The sequence below is a fragment of the Vanessa cardui genome, chromosome 3, assembly GCF_905220365.1.
Source record: "Vanessa cardui chromosome 3, ilVanCard2.1, whole genome shotgun sequence".
Taxonomy (NCBI): Eukaryota; Metazoa; Arthropoda; class Insecta; order Lepidoptera; family Nymphalidae; genus Vanessa; species Vanessa cardui.
In genome coordinates this window covers 5831777-5845421 of record NC_061125.1, presented here as the reverse complement: position 1 = coordinate 5845421, position 13645 = coordinate 5831777, and the positions used below count along the sequence as shown (strand labels likewise).

The following is a 13645-nucleotide window of genomic DNA, read 5'->3' as shown; positions in this document are numbered from 1 at the left end:
AGGCTTTCCATGGGCAGTGTACCCATAATACGCTTGTATAACCGGAAAAACGTCAAAGTAAAAGCCGCCGGAAGTGCAAGCCAAATGAAGCCTTCCCTTAATTTGTATTAGACTCATTAACGCGTGCACTAGTCACGATCCTTCCGACCTTTGCGAACAAACAAATAGAAAATAAGGAATCCCGGCGCTGAGAAAAAAAAAGTAAATTCGCTAGATATATTTTTTCGCAGAGAAGCGTGTCGGTAGCATTGTTAAATATATCGTCCAATCAGTATCTTGGGGCAGGAGAAATTAGCGTTTGAAAGTGAATGGCAGAACGGCGTATCCTGGTCTACCCTTTTATGTGGCGCGGCGTAATAAAAAAAGAGATCTTGTTTGAATTTGGAAGACGAATTAAAAAGAAAATGAATTCTGCACTAATTTAGCAGAGAGAGTTTCCAGACGATTTTCGGAGCTCGAGGTCGGCTTAATTAATGCATTAAAGTCGAAAGTCTTCACTCATGTACCGATACTAATTAATACTGCCAAGTATCTAAGTACCACTTACTTTAACTGCATTTAAATAATTCCATTTTTAAATTTTATTTTGTGTTACTTTTTAAATATATTATCTATCATTAAATTATTTATATTTCAAGACAAATTTATAATAGAGAGCGTGACGATGATTTCTTGATTAAAAATATTTTATTTAACTTTATAATGTCGCTAAAAGTACTATCTCTACTTCTAATGGCATTTTATATGTCGCTGTAATAGCAGATTAGAAGGGCTCACGTTCCAGTGAAGTTCGGATCAGGGGCACTTTAACGAATCGTATCACTTGTAATGAAGGCTAATTCTTTCATTAACTTCCCGTGACAATGAGAGAAAGTGTAAGGTAAACGAAAACGAATGTCTAGTAGTTTTATTTGTAACATACAAAGCTACATATAAGTATAAGCATAATTGAGTTCTATGTCATGAAATCATTGATTTATAATAATTAAAAAAAAGAAAATAAGATAATTATGCAAAAAGCAATTACTAATTATCAATATTTAATTTTTGCAACTGGTATATTTCTTTTATATAACTGCACAACCTGGTGAATTGTAATTCAATTTGTTATATAAATTTTAAGTAATAATTGAATTAGTATTAATGTTATTTATGCTTATATTGATGTAAAATAAGGATTAACGGTGACATATGAATAAAACTACACAGAAGTTATCTACATCTAATCCCAGTATCTGTACTTTCAATGATTTTTATCTCATTTATCAAAACATAAATCGGAATCGGATCTGACAAGGCGTTAATGGGCAGCTCAATGCAATTTAAGCGACCCCAGCCGGCTATAACCGAATTTCTTTTTTGTATCAACGTGACTCTGTTACAATGCACTTTTCGATTTCAATTTATATTTTACTTTATTTTATGAAGCAGAAAATTTTAAAAAAAAGGTAACTTTGTTTTATATCCTTCTACTTTCTTCACATTTAAACATCTGTAAACCATATAAAACACTTTTATTAATTAAAAGTAGTTTTGTTCAACGTGGGTTTTCGGAAACTTTCATTTGACGAATACGAATTCGATTATGAATATAATTTCGTATCCATTATGAATAATTTCGATGCAAACTTTGCCGTAAGATATATATTTTTTTTTCATACTAACGACCCACCCTGGTTTCGCTCGGGTGCAAAGCTGATACTAAATGTAGCTGATACTAACCTATCTCTCGGATCAATCTATCTATTAAAAATAACTGCATCAAAATCCGTTGCGTAGTTTTAAAGATTTAAGCATGCATAGGATATAGAGAGAGAGAAAGCGACTGTGTTTCATACTATGTAGTGATAGGTACATATTCATTGTCAAAAGTAGGTTACTCTTCAATAAATATGAAATCCAAATCAATGTGAATGGATTTTTTTCCAAAATTAGAATTATATCTGGTGTATTACTGCATCTCGACCCGACACAAGCGATATAAAGCGAAAATTGGATTCACACTGACAATCGAAGGCGCTGCCATCAAAGGCGACCCGCGATATGTTTGCCCAAATACTCCCCGAAACTACACTCTATTCTTGTAGAATTCTGCAAGCTATTCATATTTTCTTCTTTAAAATATAATAATAAAATATTTTATCATAGCTTGTTGTCATATTATATTTTATTATTAAAAATAAATATATATATTTGCGATACATATTATTGAAATATCGACTACGATATAAGATTATTACTACTACTACTATTATTATACTACGATACTACTATAAAACTACTTTTTTTAAATCAGTGACAAATATTTTTTAAGTACTAATTATTGTATTTTTTATAAGGTCTATTTCTTAAATGTATAAGATTGTTTATATCCTAATAAAACTACTTTTTTTAAATCAGTGACAAATATTTTTTAAGTACTAATTATTGTATTTTTTATAAGGTCTATTTCTTAAATGTATAAGATTGTTTATATCCTATTTCATATTTGATTTCAAAGCTTATTCCAGCGCACTACTCAGTGTATATAAATAAGTACTTAATATTAACCAACGAACTATCATCTTCATTTTCTATATTTTGAACAAAGTGTGGCATAAATTTACTAAAATACAAGTGAAAACATAAGCGCAATGCACTAATGCAATTTACAAAGCAGGCAATCAAGACTACCACATTGTTGTACAGGCGCCGTCAAAGAGCCAAAGGAAACTCCTTAATAATTAATTGATGCTTAAATGCGCTGACGTCTTGCGCTTCAAAGGGGACTAACAGCTGTGCATATGCCCCCGTAAGTGGTGCTCGCCGTCTAACTATACGCGATATATTGGGATTGATTTCCTATTAATAAGTTAAATTATATCATCTGTTTTTATTACTAAATATCATATAATTTTATAGAAAATATAATTAAATCTAGTTTATAAATTAATGAATATTAAGTATATTTAAGAAAAAAATGTTTACAATGCCTTCTAAAGTATTTATTAAAAATTAATAAAAACTCATTATATCAAAACTCTTTTTAAAAAATAGAAACATAGGTAATAAGTTATATTTTAAAAGAGAGATAAACGCAAACGAGTGATGATTAAAAAAAATGAATTTAGACTGTACTCTATCCGAAACTATTCATACATTGTGATGAATCTCTGTCGATTTGTTCTAGGTACTCCGCGTGATGGATCTTGCAGCATTTTTATTCCTTTGTATTTACTTTAATATAAACGATTTATGTATGACACTGATTCTATTCGTGGAAAGTCGGGTCGGGTGGCTAGTATCTGATAAAAATAAATCCATTTAACCATAACTGACATTTAGCTAATGGATATTAAAACAATGATATTAGTGTATCCGAGAACCTCAATTATAACGTGAAATTGAAGAGCCATTAATCAAATAAAAAGTCATGATTACACCCAAATCTTGATGACTAATTGAATGCGGCACTCGTCTTAATTGAACTTGAATGAGGACTTTTTGCTTCGAAATAGATTTTGGACACGATAAAGCGACAATGCTTCAACAAATAGATTACTTTAATATTAACAAAGTTTGAAATATGATTTAAACCAATTAAATAATTTTTTTTAAACGTTTAATTTGAATTTTATTTTAAGATGTTTAATTTCAATTTTTTTATTAATGGACTAGTTCTGTCTTTGTTCAAGTGAGGAATTTCAACTATTAAAAAGTAATCGCTCTTTATGTTGTTCATTTAATGTTATCACATGTATATGGCGTCGATATAGCGTTTCATGGAAGAATAAAAACTCTTTGCAGAATTTAACGACTAACTGTTTGACGTCAACTCTCTTTCCCAACACTTCTGTAGGTTAATTGGTTTTCTGCTACCATATTTATCGCCTATTAAGACTATTGGCCACATGTAATGTAAATCCTTAAGTAGTCGCCTCCATACACACCCGTTGAGATGTAGTCTGCTTCTTTGGAAACTACACGGAAAGTCAGATAGGCTTACACGAGATAAAAAGTGTGTTTAAAATTAAAATTAGTGCAGAGAAAGTATATTTTAGTGTCTTATTATAAGCAGTGGTATACCTATAAATAATACGTTTTCCAATATTGAAAATTCTAAGTCGGCCTTTTCGTAAAAAATATTCAAGTACTTTGAATATTTTTACGAAAAGGCAAAAAAAACGGACGATAAAACCCTGTCACTAATTAAAGATCCCGAGCCGAGGTCCTCTTCCTATTAAATTTCTCGCTAATTTGGAATTGAAATGAAATAAAAATAATTTTATGAAAAACTTATAATTAAATAACACAGTCAAAAATAAATTCATTTTTCGTCTTAAATATAAGTTCATTAAGATATATTATGTGGATTGATAATTTTAAACTTTGATTTATTTGAATATATATGTTTGACTTCAAATGTCAAAAAATAAGCTAGCTGCGATTTTAAATCCAAGCTTTGTGTCTACAATTTATCTCGTACATCGATGAAGAGAAAGATCATAAGATAAACTTCCATGTATCTTGTATGCATATCAATACATAGTAAAGTATCTCTTAGTAGATTTAGATCTTTATTTCTTAAAGAATATGACGCAATAGATTTGGTACATACGCCATTATTGAATAAAGAGTGGATAGTAGATTATTAAATAATAGTGTTTTACTTATAGGTACATTAAAAATATAAAACTATCCACATTGACAGGCATACAATTGTTCGACCTTATAAAAATGGTAATGCAAAAACCGCTTCATAGATTAGAAACAACACGAGGTTCCGACTAGTTGCAATTCATCATTATTATTCCAGACAATTTATCAAGCGGTTGGCTCGCCTCCGACCGGATCGCACATTCTAACGAGATGGTGAATTTTCACCGAATAATTTCCGAACCGACGAATCACGTATTGGAATCCGAAATGAGGTCGAAATTGAGATAGAAGACTTGTACATGGTTTAGGATAAAAGTGGATATAAGAATAATGTAGGCAGATTCAAACTATATTGCTAGTAATATACTTAACAGCAATGGAATCCTTTTAGTTTAGTAACTTGGCATGTAAAAAAAAACGATATACATAATAAAGATCATATTTAAAAATATAATAATAATAAATGTTTAGGTTACAATAAATGGCTTCGAAATGATGATAGCGAAGAAAATACAATACTTATAAATTAACATGGAATTTTGTCATTACTGAGCTTCTACGTCGAAGGGTCGATACGATTACCGAGGCTTATTACTTCGACTCTATCATATTTCAATTTACGATCGTCACCCGGACTTATCGAGTAGAAAAATCAGGGGGCACTGAGTGCCTACGCCGATATAAATCAGAAAGGAGATGTCTCATTACTGCCTTGGTTTATTTATCGGACTAAGTGGAATACGATATTCTGCATATAATAAAATATAATTGATAAAAAAATTCACTAGTGTCATATTTAAATTCAAACTTAAACACGCTAACATTATATACAAATTTTAAGCTTAAAGAAGACATTAGATAAAGTCCATGGCAAGAAAATGCTTGGTCGGAGGGAATAAGAAAGCGGTCCTAGTTGTTAAGTCTTGTACAGTTTCTGTCGCTATCTTTTGGATAAGGAGCCTAATCACCAGTCGTCGTGTCTGTATCGGGCCGTTGCGGAGCGCGGCCTTCCCCAGGGTACGCTTTTGGGACTGGTTTTCTTTTTGGTTTACATTACGCTGAAAGTGTGTCGAATTTTTTGTTATGTCTCACTTTGTATGCTGATTTTGTCAAATGTTTTAGTAAAATATTACTTGTATATTTAAATTTATCAACAAAATTATTCGTTTCGATTGCAATGATTATCTATTTTAAACACCGGTAAAGTTGTATGTAAAAGTTATTTCCGCCTATTTCTACTTATAACAGCGAGTGCAGAACCTATTAATAAAGACTTATGAAGTTATCGAAACTTTACCAGTAGAACGGCGAACCTGTTCGGGTCGCGCACCAACAAACTTATGTTTGCAAACTATTTGTAATATAAATTTATTGCTCGTGTTAACAACTAGCTATTTCTGAAATCTTATAAATGACTTTAATATCTTTCAAACTTAAAATAAGGAACAAAAATTTGTGAAGTAAAATCGCAACGATTTTTTTCATAATGGATAATCATCTTAAGAATATTTCATAGGCTTCTATAGGCTTTATTTTTATATAAATAGCGAAAATAAAATACAAACATATAAAGACGAAATCATTGATTTTACTTTTAAATTGAAACAAAAAGTCTATATTTAAAACGAGTAGATACCAAAAACGTAATAGAGGATTCAGCCGCTCAGAAACAAATTTATTTGGCGAAAAGAAAAGAGAGGCGCACGGCGCCGCGGCGTATCTAATGAGATAATATAATAGCCGTGATTCGCTCCTACCACTGTTCACAGGACCGAAAATTACCGGAAAACTGCAGGCGGGGAAACCTCGGTTTTAGAACGTTACATTTCCCTAATGTAAAATTAGAATTTCGCCTTCGAAATAGATTTTTCATTGCGGTATCGTGTAAAAATTTTAAATATTAGAACAGTACTTTATTTACTACTAAGATTAATAAACAAAAACATAATATACTTTATTCAAGTAAGCTTTAAGAAGTACCTTTGAATCTTAATTTAAAATATATCAAGTGAAGCTACCACAAGCACCGGTTCGGAAAATAGATTAGATAGGCAAGAAACTCAGTAGTTACACTCACAACACGTCAGTCAGGTTTTCTTTACTTTTGAATAAACAAGTAATAAATTAAAAACACCACATGACAAATTAATGATGCTATGATGAAATAGCGTAAGTTATAAAACGAGAAAAAAAGACATTAAATATGACCGTGGAGTATATTATTAATGTCAATAAAATATTCTTTCTCAGTAACAAGCATAAGAGGGTCATATCGAATTTGGAATCGATTTTGTCGCACCCGAAATAGGGTGTAAAGATCCCATTGTAATATAGATGCCATCCATATGTCGAGTGAGCCCATAGCGCTTTACTCCGTTTAGTACTGCACAGTCGAACTAAGTTGTTCTAATAAAACAATTCTTTCTTGTCTCAGTAATAAAATAGAATCAAAACCTTAAGTGCCCGTGCATGTAATCAATTATCTCTTCCCCTTTTTCAATAAACAAACAACCTTTAAACCTAACATTTAATCCGTTAATAGCTATTCCGATCACAATATGCTTATTATGAGTATAGTTTAGTGCGGGTGCCTCCCACCCCTCGGTCAACTAGCGTTTTAAATTCAAGCACGACAAAACATCTTAATCATTACGCTTCATAAAATCCTTAAGTGATTGCGTGGAAGGGACAGATTGCGTGGGTCGGAATTGATTTCGAAAGTCCATCTCCTAAAGTACCTGCACCCTATCGATATTGTGATTGTAATTGTACCTTTATAGATTGCTACGATTTTAAAGGGGACGTGTTGGTAGATGTGTTCAACTTTTTAAATTTTACAACTTTCTTTCTTTGCTCTTTGTTTTACTTAGCGTAAATAGAAAGTGAGTAAGCCGAGAAGGTTCAATGCGTAGAGATCTTTAATCCCAATTGAACATTGCATGTTTAAATCCGGGATTGAAAATTTGTGTTTATAATGTTTATTGAGGAAATTTGAATGTATCATAATGTAATACCAGGGTTGGAGCAGCGAGGTTTCCATTGAGCTTCATGCCTTCTCCTTAAAAGCAAAAAAGAACTAGCAATATTACTTTACTATTATGTATATACATATATTATAAAACTTCTTGAAGTAGTTGCTTTTACGAATGCGGTTTTAATTATCAGCGAACGTGTTTTTGTTTGAAGCAACAGTGAGAGATATGTTCGGTGAAAATTTCCATAGAATACAGCATCGCATAAGTTAATAGTAGAACCGGGCGCGAGCAGCGGCGGGCGGGCAGGCGGGCAGAGATAATGAAATTGTGTACAGAAGCGCAACGAGCCGCGATCGTGTCTCGGGCAAAAATCCACTTAACAAATTGCTGCTGATTCGAAGGGTTCAGGATTGTTGGCTGCTTTTACCGTTACGTCAGTTATTCGCCTGGTTATCGATGCTCAAACGCTTTCGCTCCGCAAGTACGGCTCCTTTCGACGTAAGCTTCATCATTAAATATTTAACGAAGAAAATATGTAACAATTAATGTATTTTGTTACGCGCCCTTGAATTAATTGTTCATCATTCACTAAGTTTACAAAACAGTCTTTGAAACTACTTAGGGCTTTGAGTATTCGTCAGAGTCGGTACGAATTAGTGTTAAAATACGTAAATAAAGAAAATATGCATAAAAAATAATTTCTGGAGAATATTATTAGGAAAAATTTGGTTTAATTTAGCTCACAATCTACAGATATTATAACTTAAATACTTTATTTTAAGCAAATCTTAGTCGCCATGTTTTAAAGAAAAATTAATAAAAAAAGTTATAACAAGTATTTAAAATAATTAATCCAAACAGATACTAGTACAATACACAGAAAGGCGGTGTACACATGAGTACAAAAGCCGTATAATGAATTCGGTGGCAGCGTTTTGCACGCAATTGCACAATTTCAATTATCGCATTAGTTCACGAGTGTACGTTACATGGGCGAGGCGGGTTGATAGATTAATGTTCCATGATGTTACTGACTTGCCAATCATGTCATGCGTACGGCAATTCGGTTCGGACCTTCAGAATTAATATACGTACCGATGCTCAAAGCTATAATAGGCTATGAATATTCAAATTCCAATCATTTTTTAACAGCTAATTATAAATAACTCGAACGGCGTTGACGTTAATTTGGACACATCAAACGATAAATATCGCAAGTTTATTCGTGGTTTCGAAATTCCAGGATCAACTTCATGCCCCGTCGAAAACCAAAGGAAAGTTCGCGCACAAAGGCCGTCATTGAATTTTTTTGTTTCCAAGGTACAAAAAATTTGAATCGAACGAATTACAAAACCGACAAACGAATTGGTAGGGTTGTCAACGCTTTCATACCAAACTTGTAATAATTCATTTTTTTTTCGTATCAAATTTATGTATACATATAACTCTGCATTTGGAAAATCTCAATGGCAATGAAATTATTGTAATACAACAATCAATCAATTTAAGTAATAGAAGAAGGTAAGTTAAATTGGTGTATTTCCTTTTGGACTATAAAATTAAATCTGTCTCAAGAATATATTAACCTATGACACATTTCTGTCGTAATATATTCTGCCATAATATGCACGATATAGCTACAACCCTAGATTGGAAATATCGAGCGTTCGGAACGAGAGACGCCTATCTCAATTGAATTCCCGAAAAAGGATAGGAAATAAAAGCAGCACGATCTTCACTACCCTCACCTTTGGATAGTGCTCACTCTATTGAAATTTCGATATTTGTCACTCTGATTAGCTTCCTCCAATTCCCCATCGAATCCGAGTGAATGACTCAGCGTGAGACATCAGGCAATTACGGGTATACCATAAGAGCAAATTGTGGCTTACATTTTTTTTTTCAAAACAATAGCCGTGACCGAATGCTTTTCGTTTCCAATATTAACGAGTCCTTTCGATTTGATTTACTTGGAATAAACTCTCTAAATTGATAGTGTGCGATTTACATTTGTTTATTTTCATACAAAGATTATTTTACATAAATGTAATAAAATTATTTTTTTCATAGACGTGTCTGGTAAAGTAAAAATGTATTCAGATGTGACAAAAACGTTTGAAAAAGTTTCAAACTGTTAAAAGTTCCTTATCACAAAAATGCATTTGTCGACGCAAACTTTGTCCGCAGACATTACGCTTGATGAATGTTCAAAATACACAAGTATGATTAAAAAGTTGAAGATAAATAATAGGAATATCAATTAAATGTTTCAGCTGGTTTAAAAAAAGAACTAAAAAATCGAAAGTAAATCAAATATACGTCTAGACGATTAACGCAACTATTGGGCCTATTATTTCTGACACCAATACAAAATTAAATGAATTTTACGTCAAGTATACCAAACATGTAGTGTATTCGCATATGCAGGAAAATTTGACACGAGTCATACGTTTTTTACGTTTATTATAAGTTGTTATGCAAAGCTAAAGTAATAATAATTGAGCCTAATAATATTTCAAACCTAGTATTAACATAACTTATTTTTTAAATATTTACATTAAAATTTTATTTAATATTTTAAGATTTACTTTTATTTTCATAATTACTTACTCAAAACATCTCAAGTACAAATCAATAGTTAATGTTTTATTTACAAATAAATAAATATGTTAATAGGGCAAGTTGAAACTCATGTGTATTTTTGAATATATAGAATGTTTTTTACTCTGTGGTAACAGAAAAAATCACAGTAGTTATTGTACAACATGCATATATGTAAGGTAGTTTCAATTATTAAAACTTTGCTCGCGAGCAAAGGTATATTCTGACATGTACCTATACACGGGGTCTCCAAATTTATACAGTATCATACATATAGTAAACGCTATCTCAAAACAGCAATTTTATATTATAATTTTATAAACATGATCACGAACAAGATAAGGACTTACCGATCTATAATGACGGGATCCGATGGAGTTTCATTTCTGTTGCCGCAACTTTTCTTATCACAACATCGACTGGCAAAAAAAAACAAAATTATAGACATTACATCATTATTTCAATGGGTGCACGATATCAGAACATGTACAAAATGAAATATAAAGTTATGTATGAGTAAATTTAATGTATACATACAAAATTGTTTAATATAAATATATTACACTATTTCTTAATATAAAGGCAATTATAGAATAAAAACAACAGCTGAAAAATATGTCTTCTATAGGACAGTTAAATAAATTTCGTTCGATTAACTTAATAATATTTTTAAAATTAATAAAACGAAATCAAAACAAGGAAGTTGTATCTACGTTAAGTGAACGATGTTCAGTACACGCGCCCTATCGTGGCTCCTTGACGCAAAGGGCAAAGACATTGAAAGGACAGACTCCCTCGAGACTCCTCCCCTGAAGACGTCAGAGCGGGACGAATGTATCGCGATCAACGAGATGGAGATATTGCGTCTAAGGTGGAATAAAATTTTAATTGCTCACACAGGCACGTTCTGTTTTCAAACACAACAGCACACATGCGTGCAGTGGCGAGACGCGTTACTGTTACGACCGGAAAAACCACCCCAAACAAATGGTTAAATTAATAAGGACGTTCACTTGTTGTCGTTTCGCGACGGCTGTTCCTAGAGTTTTGTAATTACGCAGCCGCTGGAATTGAGTTTGAAATATAGTACAGCAAATGAAGCGCTTTGTTTACTGAAAGTTATTGTCACAGGAACATAAGTGTTCCACAACATCGTAGAAAGTGATGCCGTGACATAAATTTTACCGACAATAAATATTTGAGCTGGGAAATTATATTTGAGCTTATTTATTTTACGGAACATATATATTTTATTTAAGCAAAAAAAGGATAGTATTCTATGAAAACTGTCCATTATTATCGAACATTCATCTACGATGTGTGTGATGTTTTCTGAGAATCTTTAGAATGACTTGCAAAGTGTAGTTAGAGTTGACAGTTTTGAGAAATGACATATATCAATATGTAATTTTATTTACCTTTCTTGGAACTACGCTTGGATTATTTATGATACAAAACAATATTGTATACGAATTAGTAGAGGGCATTACTTGGGATCAAGAAAATTTGTCTCGAATAATAGTATGTTACCTGCACATAACTTCGTGTGTGAGCAACACTCTGCACATTTCCGGGTTCTTATCCTGACCTTCGTAGACGATGGGCTGAAACAAAATAAGAACATCAAGATCGATCTAAGTTCAAGGCTCTAGGACTCGGTACTTTTCTCGTTTTAATAGTAAAAAGGCAACTTACTATAATAATAAAAACTGATTTGATTTATGTGTTATATATGTATATTATTAGATATGTAGGTACTAGATATGTTTATTAAATATTTATTTTATTTTTTAGCCTTCTACGGCTTAAATCCCTGCCTGAACAAATTAAAATACATCGTGGATTTTGTATTATTTTATTCTTTTTTATGGGATTAGTAGGCGAGCCACCTAATGGTAAGGTCACAGAAACCAAAAGACATTGTTGCTGTACGAAATATTAACCATTCCTCATCGTCAATGTGTCTCCAACCATGGGAATTACTATTCAATGTCCTTCGTCTTTGTGTTCCAATACTAACCTACCGGAACTGAGTATTGCTTGATGGTAGAATATATGACGAATGGTTGTCTACTTTGGCCGACTCACACAAAGCATACTAAACTATGTACTTGATTATGGGTACCGGTAAGAAATATATATAACATTTTGGCTTGTGTTCTTTTGAAAACAAAAATATCATGTACCTTAAACTACGTACGTAAAACAATTTATTCGTTTAATTCATGCCATCCTTGATAGCGTCATAACAGAAACTCGTATACTATTGAGCGTATTAAATTAATTAAAAATCTGCGTGTAGATAAGATAATTTTTCGTCTTCATCAAGTTATTACTTTTTGCTAATTTATGCACCCTTTAATACATAATCAAGCTTTATTATCTATGGCAAAACGCATTTGCATAGTTCCATAAAGTAACCAATTTTTTTTAAATAAAACTAATTATAACGGATGAATCGCGTATATTAATTATTTTTAAACATCCCGACGTTTCGAGCACTTTGCAGTGTTCGTGGTCACGGGTAGACCACGCCACGCCACGCCAGTCTACCCGTGACCACGAACACTGCAAAGTGCTCGAAACGTCGGGATGTTTAAAAATAATTAATATACGCGATTCATCCGTTATAATTAGTTTTATTTAAATGTGTAATAATCGCGAAAATTTAAGACAATTTTTTTTACTAACTGTTTACACGCACCGAATAAAGTTGTAAAATAAGATAATAAGTGTATGACGTATTTAAACAAAAATATCGATTCTTAAAGATAAATAATTAAGGTTTATAATAGAGTTCGATTGTTATAATCATTCGGGTAGGTTCTAGTGATACTTTCCCGAACAAGATTTGATTTTTTTTAACTATAACTTACTAAAGCTGTATACTGAAAACATGTATAAACATCGACATTATGAATTATATACTAGGGATATAAAAACTAAACTTTTGTTTTTTGTCATAATAAAATATATTTACGAATTTTAATGGACATATTTTTTATGAATTGTTACTTGTTTTACGATGACCATCAATACTAAAATATAATATTGTTACATAAAATTTCATACAGAGATTTCAGTACTTAATTGTTACATGATACTGTTAGAAATTATCAATTTAGTCGCAATTCAAAGTTAGCTTAATTTGGGCTTGCAAAACAATTTTTCTCTTCGTTCATAGTTTCTCCCCCAAAGTAACTTAATGTACCCTACACGTGTCTGCCGTTTATCTATTAATATCTAATTACTGGTCGCCCTCAGGGTGTGCGTTAATCCTAGTCGCATTTTTTTACTCTTTGTCGAATTTCCTTTGTATTTTCAACATTACCATCGCCAAGTATGAGATGATATTTGTAAAATATCATCAAAATATTATAATTAGCTATTTGCCAAGCAATCAAACTTTATTTGTATTTTCAAAGTTTACT

The 13645-nt window shown here is 31.9% G+C and overlaps 1 protein-coding gene across 5 annotated transcripts in view; it reads right to left on the bottom strand.

Annotated features, from left to right (window-relative positions):
* Positions 1-13645, bottom strand: part of LOC124543944 (transcription factor collier) — a 54881-nt gene that overhangs the window by 24948 nt on the left and 16288 nt on the right. For all 5 annotated transcript variants that reach the window (XM_047122280.1, XM_047122279.1, XM_047122276.1 and 2 more), the window contains exons 6-7: positions 11745-11818; positions 10565-10633 (exon numbers count right to left, since the gene is read on the bottom strand). In XM_047122280.1, the coding sequence (XP_046978236.1) occupies positions 10565-10633; positions 11745-11818 (143 nt within the window). The remainder of the gene's footprint in view (positions 1-10564; positions 10634-11744; positions 11819-13645) is intronic.